The sequence below is a fragment of the Xiphophorus couchianus genome, chromosome 21 (genome assembly GCF_001444195.1).
Source record: "Xiphophorus couchianus chromosome 21, X_couchianus-1.0, whole genome shotgun sequence".
In the NCBI taxonomy this organism is placed as follows: domain Eukaryota; kingdom Metazoa; phylum Chordata; class Actinopteri; order Cyprinodontiformes; family Poeciliidae; genus Xiphophorus; species Xiphophorus couchianus.
Window position 1 is genome coordinate 16,633,952 of NC_040248.1, and position 20,897 is coordinate 16,654,848.

General features: G+C 41.5%; 1 protein-coding gene across 1 annotated transcript in view; it reads right to left on the bottom strand.

Annotated features, from left to right (window-relative positions):
• bmp6 (bone morphogenetic protein 6) overlaps window positions 1-20,897 on the bottom strand; it is a 53,158-nt gene that overhangs the window by 20,529 nt on the left and 11,732 nt on the right. Inside the window, exon 2 of the mRNA XM_028004583.1 lies at window positions 286-478. Within this exon, the coding sequence (XP_027860384.1) occupies window positions 286-478 (193 nt within the window). The remainder of the gene's footprint in view (window positions 1-285; window positions 479-20,897) is intronic.

Genomic DNA, 20,897 nt, shown 5'->3' on the forward strand with positions numbered 1-20,897 from the left:
AACAAAAACATAAATCTTATTTGATGTTTTATACACACCATGTAGGAGACGCAGCAAGCACCTTTTGGCCTTAATGTAAAAACTATGCGGTGGTGTGAAAAAGCTCAAGGGATGCTACGACTTCTGCAATCACTGAGAGTTTGTAGAAACATGCCTTTATTTCATGTAGGGCAGCAACTGGTTTAACCATGAAATTCTGGAAGTTTCAGCAACCTTGACATAGGGAGATATGACCATTTTTTTTGAAAGAGCCAAGAGTAAAAGGCCTCTCATGTGTGCTAGTACCTGTCAGGGTGCTCCTTAACGACCTGGTAGACTTTGAGCATGAAGGTGTCGTTGCGAAACGCTTGGCTCACGCACTCCTTGTAAAGGCGAAACTCGGCTGCCGTGATGGCCTCGCCCTCTGGGATCTGCGACAGGTTGAACTTAAACTCCTTGTGGTGACGCCGCTGCGGAGAGAGCTCCCGGTCAAACTCCACTGCGGGATCGGGAAACACAGAAATACAGGGGGGGGGAAAGTCAACAAAACTGCAGCATGCAACCAATATTCATCATCACTTTTTTTTGTTGTTGTTTTGGTTTGTTTTGTTCTGTAGCTGTACTCACAGCCCAGACATATGACTCTACAAATAAAGACCAAAGTATATATTTACAAACAGGGATTTCCGTTTAAATATACAGCAGAGACTGATGAGCGGATATCCTTTTCGCAGACGCTGTTCTGAGGTCGACCACGGAAGTCTTTCATGCATGTAAAACATGTGATTTATACATGAACTCTAATAGGTTTTGAGGCTTTCACCGCCCAAAAATAAATCCCTGTTATCAGTTCGAAGTGATGTTTTTTCTCAGCACCGGCGAACTCGGAAACATCTTGCGACACACTACTGACAATGTGTAGAGGACAAAAACTCTCCCTGCTGTGCTTCTAAGAGCAACATAGGCTATAATGATATCGTGCGCCAAGAGGAGTAGGTTCTTTTCACAGTTGGATGCCTTAATCCCACTTGAGAGACTGGAAGGTTTACACAGGAAGGAAGAAATCCAAGTAAAAACCGGGGCCTGCTGCACACATTTCTTGTTTACAGGAGGAGCTGGAAAAAGGTAAGACTTTCATAAAGTTATTCCCTCAGAACCTAAAACCCACACCAGCAGGCTTTTGACTAAAGAGTTTCTCATACGTCCCATCCCGCCAGAAACACCAACACGCTGTCATCATCTCTAATCCAGCTTCCAATCAGCGCAGAGACATTCAGTAATCTGCGGTCTCACCACGACCGACTTTAACTGCAGACTCGCTGAGAACCGTTCCACCAACTCAGCTTTTCACCCAATAAAACTGGTTCCGAGCCGTTTCCGGATCTCACCCGGGGTTGCTGCTTTTTGCGCGACACGCTTCAGGCGCCTTTCTCTGCGAGGCCGCGCGAAGAAATTACACCACTCCCGAAGCCTGGCGGGCTTGGTTTTGTGCGACCGAGAGACTAAAAACAGTGGGAAACTGCTTGCTTGGTCCTGCGTGAAACCAACATCATCTGTTTACCAGGAGCCGTAAAGCATCCTAATTAGATATGCCGAAGTTCATTTCTTCAATGGAGGTTTCTGTGGCAGATTCTGTTGGCCAGACTGAGCAAACTACCACAGCTGCAAGCAGTACTTAGGCAACACTAAAGTGCCTCGCAAAAGTATTCACGGCGACTGAGCTTTTTCACATTTTCGCAAAGCGTGAGTGTTTACATATTTTTAATCGGGATTTTATGTGTACACATATCCAAAGCAGCACATAGGGATGCCTGATTTTGACGACAGATTTTTATTAATAAAGATCTTAAAAATGTGACGTGCAGTCACTTTGATATCCCTAAACAAACCCAGTTAATAATCAAACATGCAGGTAGCTGTATCTCAGTTACGGTCCAAACATACAGCCAAAACTTCAGTGGAATACTAAGAGTAGTCATATATTTTTACAAACACCCTTTGCATCTTCACACCTCAAAGGGTTAATAGAATAATAAGAAGAAGAAGAATAGACTAGAGTTTAGATTAGTGCATTTCATGTCTTAGAATGAATCAATCAGAGTGAAGATTTAAAACAAACAGAGAATATGTGGCAATATTTAAAAATTAAGTGGGCAAAAATTACTAAGTGCACAAAAGTTTGGCTTGGGTTGTGGGGAGTAATTATCCCAAAAATACATGAAATTGAAACACGTTTCAAATTTTTATTTGTGAAATATTTTAAAATTAATTTTCCAGTCATACGCTACGTCAAATGTCAAACTCGAGGATTGTGGGCCAATCCGTGCCTTCCATAATGATTTATGTGTTGGCTAATCGCACAAAATGTTACTACTTGTGGTTATAATGTTATTAAATATGAAAATGTTCTGATATGCAAGCAGCGAACAGTTGCAGGCCACCATGGACATGGACAGACATCTGACCCGATAACAGTTTTACAGCACATCACGCTTTGGATAGGTTTACAGCTGAAACCTCAGTTTAATTACCGCTTTAGCCAAACGCTTTAAAGGTTTCTGGTCACTTTATGATGTGGAGACCCACCCTGTGTGAACCAGTGACACGTTCTGGGAACAGAGCGTGTCACACAAGATAAAACTGTGCAAATGTGAGAACACTGGAACCAGTCAGGCTTTCACAGAAGTGCCAGCCCCGCCTTGGACCCACACCCAGGAAGGTCAACGCTCCCCGCCTCTCCTCAGGCACTTCCAGCTCTCGTGAACTCGAGCGAGGCGCCGGAGACGTGTCAGTCGAAACGCTCATGCATAATGCATCTCTGCGTTGCTAAAAAAAAAACTCGGTCAAAACAAATTTTCATCACCGAAGCATCTCGGTTTACGGCTGCCTCTCTGTCTCTCTGCGACGCAGGAAACCACCAGTTGAGAATGAGATGTTATTCGCATCAGCGTCACTGAGACTTCTATCAGATGTGACAGTGATCGTTTCATCATCTTCCTCCAAAAGCTGCCCACACACACACACACACACACACACACACGCACATACAGCAGCGACTGTGTGTGATAACAGCTCGCCTCTTGTGTTGACGGGTAGATCGATCTACTAAGCCTGTGTGCGGAGGCCTCAATCAGAGGTCATGCTACGCAAAATGACTTTACAAGACTCACTGTGCACCTCCGGGCTTCAACACAAACACACTGAAATTTTATACCGCGCCATTTAACATTCTAGTGACTTTCTAGCTAGAAAACTTTTGATAAGCTATATGGGGTTGTGAGAAGAGTTGTTTTTTTTTTCTTGCCATTCAAGCATATGTGATAACTGTTAACTGGGAAAATAAAGAAAACCCCTGACGTAAATGTAAAAAATAAATAAGAATTTTAAATATTAGCAGCTTATTGGCAAGAGCTGATTTAATGAGCTCTCAAAGAAAAAGTGCTGTGGTGCCACCACTGCTAGTCAGCTGGCTGAAAGAAGGAGACAACCTCTCTTCAAGCACAATTTTTTATGATTGCAAATATTACTTGCAAGAAACTAGTTGCAAAAAAAACCACAAAAAAAAAAACAGACAGTTGAGATGAGATTGGATCCCTTCACTCTTAGTAAGTTAACACATCTTTTAAACCCGGATTTAACAAACTACAAGAAAGGCACATATCATTTATAAGATATGACTCAGAAGAAATTCCACTTTGTATTTTAACGTCTTCAAATTGGGCCTCTGTCTCTTTAAAAACTCCTTTTTCTGAACCTCCACCTTCAGGAAGTCATCACAACATGGCTCCTCTGTTAGCCCTTTAGCTACGTTTTTATCAGCGTTGCACTGAGACATAACTCCTATAATGAGCTCAATAGCTGGGAAATTAAAGGATTTCTTAAACATGCATGAAAGAATCATGACAGCACCATATTATAACATGATGTAAAGCTCAAAAAAGTCAATTTCACATAATACTGCCCCATTAAGCAGAAAGACTAATTAAAAGCAAATGAAATATAAAAACAATTCTCTACATCTGTCATTAACATAAACTCTGTCTGTAGTTGTTTCTCTCATTACTTAACAGATTTCTTTAGGTATTTTTCCCCATGATGTCACACAAGGAACCAGTGTGTTTGAGATGTTGTCTTAAAACACAGGCAATGACATCACACTTTAGGACTCCCCAAATTATTTAAAGGAATTGTAATTTTACCGTCAGAAGACATTTGAGTTTGTAGAAAGTGACAGATAAATGTTTACGTTGCTGTTTTATTATTAATTATTATCATTATTATTCATCCAGTACAGTGTACATCAATATCAAGTTTCAACTGTATTTGGGAAAGTCCTCTGTAGAAAGTGTGTGGAAAAAAAACGACAAGCAAGAGGGAGACTGGATACCACACTGCAACACGTTGAACGATTAAGAACCAATAAGGGAAAAGCAAATGTTTGGACTTCAGTAACAAATAAATGAAACAGATTTCCCACACGACGACAAGCAGAAGCCAAACTGAGTCTTTTTGAGCCTCTAATGAAGATGCTCTGAGAGTTGCTTCCAATTTCCTGAACAATTCAACAAACTTTCTGGTAGTTGCAGAGAAACAGTTTTGAGAGCCAATCTCAAAAGGGGGGAAAACACTTTACCCCTGGATGAAAAATGCGTCCGCAGATGTCATTAGGCTTTAATGAAATTCACAGGGCGCGTTCCTTTAACGATTATTTTCCACCAAACCCAAACGAAGCCTCCAAGCGCCTCGAGGTCACTAAACAACTCAGCGGTCCCGCTCATCAATCAGTCAATCATTTTTGTAAATTTCAGAAAGGGGAGTCGTTCTCGGCGGCCACACAATTAAAACTATGGAATACAGGCACAGGCCGAGTCTCCCATCTCACATTATGGTGGGTTTTTATCACTGCAGCCCTGTGTGAAGCAGCCTGGGAGCCGCAGCCTTCCTGGATAAGTAGCATTCCAGCTGCTTCTCCGCCTTCTCAGCTTGAATTTCGATTAAAATCCACTGAGGGTTCGCATTTAAAATCAAAAGGAAGTCTTCACACGGCGAGCGCGGGGAGCGTAACCTCTGCGCTAATCCACCGTGACGTGAGCTTTGAGACAGAAACACACAAAAGGGAGAAGGGATGTAGGTTTTTAGGATGATCCAGGCAGGAGTTGGCCGGAATAAACAGAACGCGTCACAAACAGAGAAATCGTCCCCGTTTGTAAAAACACACGAATTACAGAGTTCAGTAACTCATTTAAATATTTTTGCCTTTCATTTTCAACATTGCGAAGGCACAAAGTGGCAGTCAGACCAACCATGAAACCAGACAGCATCAGGGGAATTTTATGATTCACCCCGGCACGGTGGGTGATATCATCGGCTGCGAGAAGCACCGCAACATACGGGGAGGAAAAACAAACCAAAAGGAAAAGTGAGTAAGGAAAGGAAAGCGGACCAAGACGACGGCTGCCTGATAAGAACGACAGAAAAAGGGACAAAATGCACAGAGTTCTGGGGAATGAGAGTGCCGCAGCCTGAGTCATGGGACAGACGGGGAGACTGGAAGGGACAAACTGGGAGGAAGGAGAGGAAAGAGTCGGCCCGGGCTGCAGTAGAAAAGAGGAGCGCAGGAGATAGCTGCTGACAGGAAGAGAGTGAGTTGGAGGATTTGCAGATTCCCCTGGACATTTTGACAGTAGCTGTTCTCTCGTTTCCACCTGCGCAACATCTGGCTCTGCTGTCTGCTGCTGCTGTAGGTATCATGGCTAATCCCCCCCCCACACACACACACAGAGAGAGAGTAAGGGTGAGTCTGAATAAACTTTGCTCTCTTATGTTTCCATATGGCTCCTTTTAACAACCTAAATTTTGATTTATTATTTGAGAATATTAGTGGTTTAAAAGGTCATTATAAGACATAATGCACAGATTTCTTTCCATCCCACTGAGGAGAAAAAATACTGTTTATCCTTAAATGCCATTTTAATTCAAATCAGCGGTGAATGATTCATTTATTTAACTTTTATTTAACCAAAAAGCCCACAAAGTTCAGATGTGAAAAAAAGCAAGCAACAAAATATCAGCTGGTGACTGGAATTTGGCCTAAACCCAAAAATCTGATTCTTCTTACTGTTTTCCCGAATGCACCAGTAGGTCCTATCGAGACATTTCTGGAACTCGTTCTGGATGAGAAAGAGCACAAGACCTCAGGAGCAAACAAAAAATTTACTCTGGTTTGTCCTTTTGTGCTTGTTGACAGTGTTTTGTAGAGTTCAGATAAGACCTTCATTCAAGTAGTGACCGCTGATGAAGCGGCTGGTCCAGCTATGATAATCACTGATATGAAATACAAAACGCAGCTAAAAATGTTCATTTTGAAATCAATTTGACATATTAGCCTCCTGTTTTGCACGAACTCCTTTCTCACATACAATGTCACAATTTAAGGAATGAATAAAACAGGACGGCAAAAGATAATCATCCTAAATGCATTTCTTTCCTGAGGAGAAAGTAGAATTGGTTAAAATTAACAATGTCCAAGGTTTAAAATGCCGAGATCGGAAATCGTTGCAAAAATTGTGATTGGTGCATCACAAAAATAAGTTACTAAGAGGAAATTAGGCAAGTTAAACTTTAGCCTAAGTCGCCGTCTGTAAAGTGAGAAGCAGTTTGGATGGAGAAGACGGAAGAAAATAAAATCCCCTCATGAGTGAATGAAAGCCGCATCTTATAAAAAATATAATAAAAGTCATTCAATGAAAAATCTACTGCAGTGATGGAAAGCGGAAAAAATATCTACTGGCTGACATGCAGAAATTGAAAATGGAAAATATCAAATAGGCCCAATCAAAAATAACAATCTGGAAAATAAGGTAGAAGCAGAAAAAAACAAATCTGGAGAAACACACTGGGCAGACCTCTCTGTGGTTAGTGGCCAGTTCATGTCTAATGGTGCTCAGCCAATTCCTCTGAAGGATAGCTGAACATTGTATTGTAGTGTGTTGTGATACACTACAATACAACGTGATTAAATACGATAAAACTTGCTCTGTAATTTGTTTTTGCCAACTTAGGCTAACTGTGACCCAAAGTTAAAAACGTACATAATGGGATTTCCTGAATCGCATAATTAGAACTCAAACAATAGTCTCTCCGTCACAGACGCTTCTCGTGATTCCACACGGACTTTCTCCAAATGACAGGAAAAAACCTGCAGGCCCACAATGTTTGACTTGGATGCACAAAGATCCTTTTTAAACAGTACAGTGCCAGCCGCATCCAGTGGGACTCCTGGTGAAGATGTTTAATAATAACAGCTTCGGCAGTGGCTTCCTGGGGCATTCTGCCACTGAAAATGTGAAAAATGTCAGCCTTTTAATTTCAACACATTTATTTGGTGAGAGGAAAAATGAAAAATGAAGTTTTGCCTAATAGAAACATCATGTGAGTAGATTGTAGAATGATTTTCTAAGTGATTTTGACATCTTTCTACAGTTCTCTATTAAAGCTGCAGTATATAACCTTTATAAAAAGGTTTTTCGTTGTTGTTAAATGTGCAAGTATGTCCTGACAGTGTAATATGAGAGAGATAATTGGTGACAAAAATTAAGCTCCTCTGGCTTGTGTTCCTACTGCCATCTGCAGAAATACACCGCTCTCGGTCATAAACAACCAATCAGAGCCGGGGGGCGGGTCTTAGAGCTGTCAATCACACTGCTCACACCCTTCCCCCACCCAGCGCGTAAAAGTGCAAAATTGCTGGTTTGCTACAGCTGTGCTAATTTGTGGAGAAACAGTGCAACGTTATATATAAAAATGTAAAAACTTATTTTTATATAAGTTACATACTTACATAAAAATAATTATGAGGTTAAAGTCTATGGCTTTAACCTCGAAGCCATAGACTATAATATCTAGGTTTTTCTCTATTATAATAGATTAAAGTAGCTGCTTGTTATCTAAGGTTGCTGAGCTCTTTTATTACATCTGTCAGTTTAAATGACTTCTGTGTATTTTCAACCTCACACACTAGCAGACATGCAATGGTCAAGTCATGTCAGCTTCGGTACCACTCTAAATACAAATAAGAAGAGACAGCTTTGTGCCACAAGTCATTTTTTACAGACTAATGGTAGAATATTTAAAAGTCCTTTCATACCTGGAGTTGCCTAATGCTAGTCAGTGGCCCCAGCTGGTCATTGGGTTTCACTGCCTCGGAATATAAGCTTTCATTTTAAAGGAAAGCTTATCCCATAATGCATGTATGGAAAACCAGGGCTGTATTGTGTCTCGTTGTCTTCATCCAACACAAGAAAAGATTCTTACATCTGGTTTAGTGAAACATAGGAAGCAAAAGTATGGTTTTACACCAAATCCCTGACTCCCCAGAATGAATACTGGGAAACAAATAAAGTTCCAATTTGGAGAGCGGGAATTCAAACCAGTTAAGTGCTTTTACTTTAGGATGCAGCCACAAACTTCAATGTATTTTAATGTGATTTCATATAATTCACCTACACAAGGTAGAGCATAATGGTGAAAGGAAAAGGATGCATGTCTGCTTTACTGTCTTACAAACAATTTGAAAAGTTTGACCTGCATTTGCTTTCGTTCCCTCTGAGGAATGAAAACATTCCAACTAAAATCTTCTACAAGCATTTGATATCTAGAAAGTAACATTTTTGACAACAGTTTTGTTGGCGAGCTTCTGTGAAGATCAAGCGTCAAGTCTTGCCACAGATTCTTAATTGGATTTAGGGCTGGACTTTGACTGGGCCACTCCAATTAAGTGATTGAAATCCTCCCATTGTAGTTTTTACTACTCATGTTTGCTGAATCCCCCTACAGGACTGATGGTGAACAAATGGAGTTAAAAATATACGTTAACAATAAGACAGATCATTTTTCTTCTTCTTTTCTTAAACATAATTTTTTTTAACCAACCAGCACATCACGTGTAAGCTTTAGAAAGACAATATGCACTATTCATCTATTCTCTACAAATACATTGAAGTTTGTCATAGTATCAAGACAAATAGGGGAAGGGCCAAGAGGTATGAAACCTTTTCCAAGGTACAGAAGGTATAAATAATCCAACAGAGCTCTTTGCTTTCTATTAAGATCAGCATTTTGCTGTTTTCTATTACAAAGTAAAGTAGAGGCAGAACTGAAACCAGATGAAAGATTCAAATGAGAATTTTCAAAAAAAGTTAAGTTTTGAAAAACACCCTTTAATTACATTTTTGCACACCAAGAACCTGTCAGCGCGGCTAAAGGCTTTGCAGATGGCTAACCCAATAAAATATGCGATGGATGTCCAAGGCATGAGAAGAATCCATCTGTGTTTATGTAATTACAGCCCATAATCTGTCTGGTTTTTCTCTCCGACTTCATGGTTTCCGAGGAGAGGTCAGATATGTCCATGTCCTCCGTCCCTTGGTTATTCCTCCAAAGTCTCATCTAATTAATGGTTTGGCCCATCAGCCTGAGTTGCTCTGGAAACTTTTGAAAGTCGACACGTTCACAACTCTTCGGCAATCCCCGCTATTTTCAATAAAAAGAAAAACATCCCATGAACTGGTAATCGTTGTGGTGTAAACATCAGTCTTTCTGAGGAGGCCAAAACCATATTTCATGTCTTAAACTCTTTAACCTTTGGCACGGATGCAGCTTGAGGCAACTCTTGATCTCTTTTCAATATATCCACTCTGCTGCAGAGTTGGCACCACGCTCGGCTGACTCAAGGAGCCGTCTGTACATTGTGACGAGGAGCTCTTTGTACTCAGTCAGCCAGCAAAGCGGCTCCCAGGGTCGAGGGAAGGACGATGGGGTCGGAGGTCTGCTGGGAGCAACTTTGTATACATGTGTGCGCACCTTTGGAGATCCATCCTGTGCTCTGATCTTCTCCCCTGACCCCGGATCAAAGCAGACATGCTGCACACCACGGGACCTTGCAAGGGCCACTGGCAGGGCTCCCCCCCCCCGAGTGCATGTCCATACCATGCAAGCACACAAAATGCAGCTCACGCATGCAAGAAAGGCGCCTAAACACACATGGGCACAGTCTGACCGGCGAAAACGAACCAAAGTTACCAGTTGCAAGCAAAAGAAATAAAGTGAAACAAGTAGCAGGTTCTTACACTTGCATTCCCACCACAAATGTGCAAGCGGTCTGAGGATTGAGGGCCAGACAGCAGCAGCATCCGTCCATGGCGAGGATATGAGGCAGCGAGTCCAGCCCATTACAGACTGTCAGGCCCCATTAGCAAACTGGGAAATGGCAGCCAGCAGCGCTATGCCGCGTGTCCAGAGGAAATCTGTAGAGTGACCTTAGCACGTTGGTGTTTACCACCAGGTTTAAGGAGCTCCTATCAGAAGACTAGTAAGTGGTTGATGCTCAGTGGAGCGCATAGCTGGAGTAACAATGTGCAACGATTTGCTATCCATTTTTTATATATTTATTAAAAACTTGGTATTTACAAATCATAGGTGGAAGGTCAGAAGCAAATATTTTTGTAGAAATATGCAGAATTGCCTGATAAATAAATGAAAATAACACAAATAACCGCAAGATATCAATGTTTCGAGGCAGGTACCGACTGACAGACTCAGTCATTTGTGTTTCTCCTTCTGCCGTCTTGTTGAGAATAGTTCTAATTGAAAAGCAAAATGGTCAGTTAGATACTTATGCAGTCTCCAAATAGCATTTTCAACACCCTGTGTATCACCATTAACCCTAACTATGATCACGTAGTAACACTCTCATTTGTGGCAAACAGACATCCTTTAGCTCTGTTGTCAGAGGCAAGAGCACTGGAAGTGGTGATGTGGCGTTAAATTTGATATTAATCATCAGAGCCTACTTTTAATTTTTGCACAATGACAAGTTGGGTTTTAATTAACATATGAAGATCTTTCAAAACTGAAGCTACTTCTTTGAAAGTTAGCAAATAAAGACGACGCACCGCTCATGCTTTTCAGGATGTTCTTATTGCTGGCAGTGAGACTTGATGGAGCAGGAAGTGAAACCAGACTCACGGTGTGCTAATGCTGTGTCATTTGCTTCAGTAGATTAATCTGCGCATACAGATTTGGAACAAGACGCACAGCAACTGGTTTAGGCCGCGAACCGTTTCCAAATCGCAGCACAAGCTAATAAAAGGCTCTGCGAGATCTGATGAATTCAGGCTGTACACAGACACAGAAATCCATTGACGGTCTTGGATATCCAGCCTGCTCCTCATCCATTACCTCCCACAGGTTACTGTATATAATGATCTCACTGGACAGGCATCCCCACAAACAATGGCCCCATTTGAACCATATAATCACATTTTTCTACAGTCATCGTCTTCCATATAATCCCTGAAAAACCAGGGTTTTTTTTAACGGCCTACCCCAAAAACCGCAGCACATAAAGTCAGGCCAATAACACAGACAAACACACATACATCTGCAGGCTCAGAGTGTTTGATTTTTGTTCCCACTCTCCCACTCCATCACCACTGTGCTGCATTCCACGCTGGATGATAAAATGAGGTTTGGATACACATCTATCTTTTGTCATTTCGAGATCTTCAGCTGCAGCGTAATGTGTGTGGGTGCGTGCGTTTGCGCGCGCACGTGTGTGTCTAAGCTTGAGGGGAGGAGGATAATTCGCTGTAATTGCTCCATTGCTGGGACTTTGCTAACAGATAGATATCCAAGGTATGGCTGTTGGACTGCGGAGTATCAGTATTTTCCATCAACAGCCGCATGCTAGCAGTCTCAGACCCAGCTCTCTGTTGACTTTCCAGATGGCCTCCAGTTAGCTGGATGTGTCATACCTGTGTGTCAATAGGAGATTTGATTCCATCTCTCCAGCCACCATTACTCAGGATTAAGACATGGACCCCCAAACTCAGACGCTGCGGGCATTTAAGGAGTATTAGAAAGTCTGTTTTTCTGACTAATCCGCTGTTCGCAAGAGTGATGATCAGATTACAGCAGAGACTCTGGTCCAAACATTTATCTGTAAATGTTTGCAGCCCTTGAGTGGTCACCATCAGAGCAGTGCGTTCCAGAAGCGCCTACACACATTGAATATATTAGTAAATTTAATATTCTTATCATGAAGAAAACAAAAAAAAGGTCAACGGGAATAATTTATGACTGTTGACGGAATGATATAAATAAGGGTTTAGATCTTTTGATACGTTGCTTATTTTGGGAAAAATTGTAGTTGAATTTTAAAGCTTCAGACAAGTTGTAGGCAATGAAACCAAGAATGAGTTAAAGAAAACTGACAAGGCTCACTAGCTGGTATAAATATGCTAATATGACATATGATTTAATTCACTCAGTCACTTTAAACATCTACAATGTGGAAAGTAATGATAAAATGAAAACTTCAAAACACCTGAAACACTGAGTACCTTTAAATCTAGAAACATAATCAATGAAACATGAATCAACAATCTGATGCTTAACGATGGCACTTGACAAAATGTAATGTTTCAATTGTTGACTGTGGGCTCTATGACTTTGTACTTTTGCGTTTTTATGATGTAAAGCACTTTGAAATGCCTGGTTGCTGAAATGTGCTAAACAAATAAAATTTGATTTGATTTGAAAAAAGGAGAATTTTGATTTCCTGACAGGATTTAGTTGGTCAACTTTGATCTACTGTAAAATGGGAGAACACCTATTAAAATTTTACTACGCGTTTCATGCAAAGAAACAGTCACTACCATTTACATATGAAATCGGTTACAACAGTGTTGTCTCACAGGACTACACGGGACCACAATGTGAATCAAGACAACATCATGTAGAAAACTATCTAAATTGGGGTCACTTTAAAAATATTTGTTCATATGTATATCTTGGTAAAAAGAAGGAAAAGCAAAGGTAGCGCTAAATTCTCTACATTCAGATACAATTGAGTCCAAAGTCCCTCGTGACATTTGTTTATATCATTAATAAAATAAAATTATCACATTGTCGCACTACAGCAAACTAGAAAGAAGGAAAGTCAGGAAAATTGAACAGCAGCTGATGACATGTGGGTCTCTGACTCAGGCGTAAAGCGAAACCCTATAAACCCATTGGATAGGAAATGTGGATTTGGAAAACCGCATATTAAAATTACACCTTTAAAACTTTGCTGCAACACACGGCTGAAGTTGGGGTTGAGGAGTTTCAGGAGACTGACGAGAGAAATCTGTGTGCGAACCGCAGAAGAAACCATGGGAATTTATGCAGCCACATGTAAAATTTACACGCATGTCTACAATCTCACCAGAGCATCTGCGTCCGTTTGAACATTAGGTCTAAATGGTCACAGACAAACACTCATCAATATTAATGGCCAGTTGCGATTCTCTTCTCCCCGAAGCCCCTGTAAAAACAATAGCTCGTTTTACCGGACACCGCTCCGAGCCAACGAGCTGTCGACAAAAGACGATGCAACATCTTTCTCACATTTATGAGGAAATTCCATGAAATCAGGACAGAAATGAGCTGGAAAACAAACATCGTCGATTTCCCACTCAAACTTTATGGGACGTTAATAAAAATGTAATTGTGTAATACTGCAGAGCAGCTGTAGTAACAACTTCTGGTCAGGATGATGATGGTCCTGCAGTGCAGCCCAACTCAGAGCCCTGGCCGCGCACAGAAGATCTGATCGCGATGATAGAAGAGCCATATGTCGCTCAGTGATGGAAGGGAAGAATCAATAGGTGGAGTGGTCGAAGTTAAGCTAAAACACAAATGAATTTCTACTCGTTATAATCCTCTCTTAACGTAAGCTGAATATTTCTGCATGTTTGTGTAGCCGTCATTTTTTTCAGCTACAGCAGCAGATTTGCAGAAAACCAAACTTTCTTGTTTGTGTCTGACCAAAACAATAAACTGAACCAACCACTGTACTAGTAACAAATGGATGGACAGAAGGACAGAGAGAGGGCCAGGGGCTCTGGTACAAACAGCCAATGAGAATAAAATCTCAAAAATATATATATATTTTTTTCAAATCCTGTTTTCCTTCCCATGCATATCCAAACCTGGAATTTCTTAATTAAATTTCCATAGCTTTTCCTAGATTTTTTTTTTCCCCAGACAATGTGGGAGCCTTGTACACTTGAAAAGACGTACCACTTGGAGCTGGACAGACAAGTTACATCGATGACAGGTGCTTTGTGTACTTTCACGACTGTCTCCTGTAAAATACGATCGAGCTACAAATCTGTCCGAGTGTTTCATGGGTAAAGAGTCTTTGAGATGTTTGTGGACAAAATGAAGTCTCCAAATGCAGTCGAACCAATGTTCCTTGGAAATTTGGCGATTATGCCAACAGGCGGCCTGATCGCTCGTTTTGTTCCATCGCAACAAGTGGATCTCCATTGCTAACACTCGATTATGACTACCTAAAGTCCTTCAGCGGGATTACGATCACAGGACTCCCTCAGGCCATCTTTCACAATGAACAGAGAGGCACTGTTGGGGTTTTTTTCAGGTACCAACCCTGGGTTTGAATTTTTCCAGACGCTTTTATTGACTTGACTTATGGAAGACTCACACAGAGATAAGTTTGTGTTCTAGTCATCTCGTAAACTGTGGCGTACATACTTCCTATTTTCATGTTGATTGATGGGCGAGCCGTTTGTGCCCTGGTTGTCCATGCGTGCCGACAATGAGCGTCTGAGGGACAGGCTCTGCAGAGGCCTGCTTTAGCCGTTACTGGCTGGTTATCGCCAGCAGGTGTGTTTGTGTGTGTGTGAGAGAGAGAGATAGAGAGAGAGAGAATTAGAGAGAGGCTGGTTTGGTCCTAGATTTAAAGGAGGAAGCCAGTGTCAGGGCTGAGAGATGAATTTCTCCTGAGGGATCGGATAAATAAGGAAAAAATATCTTTTGAAAAGGGAAACACAGCTGTTTCCAAAGAAGAAGTCAAACTAAAAGTGCCGTTACATTCCAGAGCCGCGAGGTAGAGGGCCGGTTGGTTCAGTAATGCCGTCTTTGCCTCTTCCTCCCCACAAAACTATTCCTACACGCTCTCATGGTACATCCCCCCCCCAATCTTCACCTCTGCATTTCTTTCCCCTCCACCCTCTCTGTCTTAAAGACAGACGGACCGAAGTGTGATTCCCTCTGGAAAGTCTGCATTGACCACAACGCATTTCGGCGGCTTAGAGGCTGAGCATATGATCCACTGATAAATCACGGCGTGCTGGCTCCGCACTCCCCACTCATCCGCCGCCCACTCCCCCCCACTTACATGTAAGGCCGGCTGCTTGTTTTACACGTGGGCTCGGCTCCAAAAACAGCGACGGTAACCAGATACCTGGATATCCAAAAAGCAGGTGGGCCTCGAGGAAATCCAGGAGAAAAATAATCAAAGTTTCTAATAATACTTCTGTCTGCAGTGTCTGAGATGAAAGTGTAGAAACATGCGGAATTCACCATACCGTGAGATATTCCCAGAAAGCAAACAATGCACATCTGGATGGCCTTCTTAAACGGACGTATATGGCTGCGGCGTAATGGGGAGTCGTCGTGGGAGCGGTCCCAGAAACCGTCAGCTCCAACGCCTTGCAAAGCATTCATACGCCTTGATCTTTTCGGCACCACGCTCCGACGTATTTTATTGGGATTTTATGCAAGACGAACACAAAGCATTGCAAATACGACCACCCCATTCACTCTGACAGCCCTAAATAAAATCCAGCGCAACCATTTGCCTTCAGAATTTACCTGAAGGCAAATGGTAAGATTTAGTCACAGCATCCATGCAGCTGTTATTTTAAAGGCGTCAGACGAGCAAAATAGCCACCAAAAATGCATACTGGAAAAGCTCCTACTGCCTAAAGTACCGTGTCCACAGTGAAGGACGGCAGTGGTGTAATCATGCTGTGGGGTTGCTTTTGTTCAACAGGGAAAGGGAAGCTGATCTGGGTTGATGGGGAAACTGATGACAATAAAAACCTGGCAGAAACCGCAAGAAACCCGAAACCTGGACGTAGGTTAACCTTCCAGCACGACAAAAACCCTGAACATTCAGCCAGAGCCACAATGAAAGTAGTTTGATCAAAGGATATTATTCATTTGTTAGAATGGTCCCGACTTAAATCCAACAGAAGAACAAAGAAAGAGGCAGGGCTGGTAGAGACATTGTCCGAAACATCTGCAGCTCGAATTCAAGCAAAAGCGGAGGCAACACAGCTCTGATTCGGGGTGCTAATATCCGTGGCATCCGTTCCCCAGTTACGCAAAATACTTGGTATTGCTTTATCACATGAAACCCATATAGTATACAAAGATGTTTGTTTAAGCAACTTAATGTGGAACAAAGAGTTCAAAAACTTTTGTGAAGCATTCTGCATGTAAATTTCAACTACCGTATCTAGATTTGATCAGAAAAGAGAGAAAAATAAAATGTTTCTTTTACAACAAGAGATGATGTGTAATTACTTTGTTATGCGTGTTGTTTTAGAGAAACATGTTTCATAAATCCTGTCCTGTTATTGTTTTTTGTTCTTTTGGGGATAACAATGAACTGATTTAGGCAACAATAGAAGTTGACACTGGAAACATCAGGTGGAAGGCGTGACATCTCACCAGGTTAACGCTGAGAGACTTGAATACTGAACTAAAAAAAAAAAAACATAAATAAATCTTAGTTCACAGCAGCTTTCTGTGTTTCTGACGGACCCAGATCTCACTGAGGTCCTGTGTGGTGAAAGTGAGGAGTGGGACAGAGTTTCCTCAGACTCAGACAACTCAAGAACTTTAACACTAGAGCCACAGTCACAAACATGCACCCCAAGATCCCCAAAGATTCGTAGTGGTAACTTGGGGTTAAGAGGCGCCTGGAATTGAACACAAATTTCTAATTGCAAGACAACAACTACAGAGGAGCAGTTGTTTAAATAGTGTCTCCAAGTTATTTCAACCACACGAGGTACGATGTTCTTACTGTTTTTATAGAAAACATTTTTGTTCATCCATTGTTTGACGAGTAAACTTAAATGTAAATGTTTATCTGCAAGTTTGAAACACCTTCTTTTCCAGACATGAACAAGAAAGTGATTGTACATTTCGACATTTACATTAAAATGGGCTGAATATTTAACAGGGTGTCCTACATTTGTTTCATAACACCGTACCTCATCGCGGATCTGCACCGCTCAGCATGTTGGCTACGGCGCTGCACGAAACAGAAACGAGAGACTTCCTCCTGGGATGAGATACATATTTGACCTTTGAACGCAGCCTGATAAGGTCTCTAGGAGACGGATTGCTCGGAGGTGTGGAGAGCGTCCGTACGGTAGGAAGGACTGGGCAGAGTTTCCCCTGCACATCCTCAGCGATAAGATCCTTTTATCCAAACAGGCTCGTGGCACTGGGAGTGGACTCAGAGACATCAATGACTTGCCTCGGCTCGGAGTCAGACCCAAGCACACGTAATGCGCAATGAGGTAGGAGTAAAACAAACCAACTGCAGTAATGAAGGGCCGGTTGCACTCATGCAAGGCCTTGACAATGCATTCACGCCCCTTCAACTTTCACATTTTGTCATGCCATAACCACGATCTTTCATGTGTGACTTCATGTGCTAGGCTAACACAAAGGAGTGAGCAACTAGAAAAGTGAAAAGAAATTCTTTGTGGTTTTTAGAACGTCAGTACTCAGCACCGATGAGTGAGCGGTATTATGTAGATCCACCTTTTTACAGCTGCAAATGTTTTGGGGCTGGGATGTCTTTCCCAACTCCCCATGTCCAAAGACTGATTTCATTTCTCTTCTTCTTCTTTACTAAAGCTCAGTCAAACTGGATGGAATCATCTTTAAACGTCAATTCCTGCCACACAGATTTGGTCTCGACTTTGACTGGGCCATTAAAATGCAAGGTTCTACTTTGGTCATAACCATTCCACTGACGCTACAGCTGATATTTAGGGCTGCAGAAGATAAACGTCGCCACAGGATGATTCTGTTACCACAGTGTTTAAGCATGTAAATGCTGCGTTGAGGCGCTATGTGAAGTGTTAGCCACAAAAAGCTGGATTCGTACACAACCACTAGTAATATTTGCTAGTATATTATGAGAAAATGGTCTCAAAACAACAATACTATAGTTTATTGTAATAATTACTGGAACAATTTATCATCCAGCAAAATCTATCATGATGAGGCCTAGTAGGACCGTTACCGAACAGGACTGCATTTCCAATTGGGTAAATACTTGAAGCAGTTGCTTTCAACTAAAAAGGAAAAAAACTAAAATGTATTGAAGGTTCCAGTTGCAGAGTGACAAAATGCAAAAGTTTAAAGGCTGTGAATACTTTTACAAGGTATTTACAGATACATTACTTGTCCTCATCCATTACGCCCTTCTTTTTGTTAACCTTCCTCTGTCCATCTGACTGTTTTCCTGTCGGTATCAGGCAGGCTGCGGGTCAGCTTATGGATCATAAATTTGTCAGAGGCGGCATTGCAGTGAAGGGCGGCTACTTGCTCCGGAGGGTCAGGAGCATTTGCACTCGTATGGTGTCTTTTTTTGTGTGTGTGTGTGGACCCCTCACTTGTTGTTTCAGGCACGTCCTCTTGAACGAGGCGGCCAGCTTGGAAGCATCGTGCGAGGCCGAAGGGCTCGCCTGTCTCCGAGTCTGATGAAGACTCCTTGAGGGAACAGCGTCGTCCAACAAACCTCTTCAACTTAATCGGCACAAACATACACAACCACTACGAGCCATGCTTGTATTTGTCTTCTGGTGAGGACTTGACTGAGTAAGTGGCCACATTCATTCCCCAACCCTTGATCCTCTCCATGTGGGAAAACTCCACCCTGACATGCTGTAAAATAACTCTTGTTTTTCTACTTTAGGTTTCCATCGCTACTGTGTAAGGAAGCACAGCTTACGTTCTTGGAATCTGTTTTTTTTTTTTTTTAAGTACATAAAAAGACACATTAAATAGATTTAGTGCTAAGAATTACAGGTTAGTCTGTTGAGCTGTCCTCAACAGTGCTTACATGTGTATTTTCTGGTAAATATTAAGCTACTTGGCTTAAATTTGCTCATGCAACACCATCCACTACTTCCAAAAGCATCCTCTGCTGCTGCAATGTGCAAGCTCAGCTGTTTATGTTGATGCTATAAACCTTTAAGAATTTGAAAACATGTCAATAAGCATCTAGAAAAGCCCGCAGCATGCTTCTTTGTCTTGGGATCTGCACTTCTGGCAGTCCCGATTTAACACCAACAAATCAAACACGAAGAGAACCTCCTCCAGATCCCTTGGTGTGAAGACTGAGCTATTTTTTTTTTAACAGATGATTTGTCAGCTTTGCAGGAAAAGATGATAAAGCCATGATTTGAAAAAGCAAACTGAAAATTAATGATCACCACAAGGTGCAGCACTGATTCAGACGGGATGCGTCAGATTAATACAAAAAAGGGAGAAGACAATCAAGATAAAAAGTAGCACAATATTCACATACTATCATGTTGAACCTTCGAAAAGTATTTAGTATTTAGAATTTCGAAGCTGAACGAAGCGGGCGCCTGGTTTTTAAGATGTTTTACAAATAAAATTCTGTAAAGTGTGGCATGCTTTTGTATTCAGCCCCATTAAATCAGATGCCTTCAAATAAAATCAACTTCTGTCAGAAGTCCCCTAATTAGTAAAGAGAGTCAACCTTGTGTTTCAGTACTACTTCATGTGTTCTTTAGTTTAAAGCAGAGCTAGATTATCCAACAACATGCTGAGATTTGAACATCTCATGATGATGCAAAACTAAAAAACATTCATCTAAAGTGACAGGCATTATGACATCCAGGCCTGTCATAATTTTAACAAATTTTGCTGGACAATACATTGTCCCAGAAATTATTGCGATAAACGATATTACCATTTTGAGGCCATTTTCAGTTAATATAATCCAAGTACACCCAACTCAGACACACACAAAAAAAAGCTTTAACTTCTAAAGAACACTTAAAACTAGGACCGGAAAACACTTTTCAATATCCAAAATAAAAACAAACTAAAACAACAGTAATTAAAATGGTTTATGAAGTCTACATAAACTAACATGGCATTTCAAAAAATTGTGATTCGGCTTAGACGAGGAAAACAGGCAAACGTTTTCTCAAATGCGTGCAGCGTTTCTCAAAATGGCGGCTTTTCAGTGACATTAAAAGGGAGCGTCTCTTTGATGATTGTTGTCGAAATGGGAATTACCGTGCTGGTTGTAATTTATCATGCAGTTAAATGAATTAGTGCTCACTGTGACAGACTTACTGACAGCGCTTTGAGGTTGGAGGTTGTAAAAAAACACTTAAAACTGTGGTGAAGTTTCATCTTCGCCACTGATGGAGATCTGTGGTGAAGGGTCATTGTCTAGGGAAAATGACGCTAGACATTCAGGCGTTCATTCAGATCTAAATTTCATTGAGAATCTGTAGAAAACCTGAACACTGCTGTTCACATACACTCTTCATTGGATCTGATTAAACAATCTGAGAAAAAAACGGGGGGGAAAAAACCAGCAGCTGTGATTGCAACAATCTAAAAAGCATGGGGTCAGGAGGACTGAAGTCATATATAGGGATGTCACAACAAAAATAAATCTATGAATCCATTTTCTTCCAGTTCACAGTAACGCACCTCTTCGCATTGGTTGCAACGTTACATAACGGGGCTGAACGTGAATATACAAAATAAAGGAGCCAGGAGTGATTCATTTGAACTGATTCCGCGATTATTCATCTTGGACTAATGTTTCTGCACATCTGCAAACACGATGACACGCAAGTACACACAAATGCGTTTATGCAACCCTGAGAACAAACACACAAACAGCCACAAAATAAAGCTCATGCCCATTCAAGGTCGCCAGAGGCTTTAAATCAAATCGGCCGTCAAGTTTGTCACCCTCAGAGCATTCC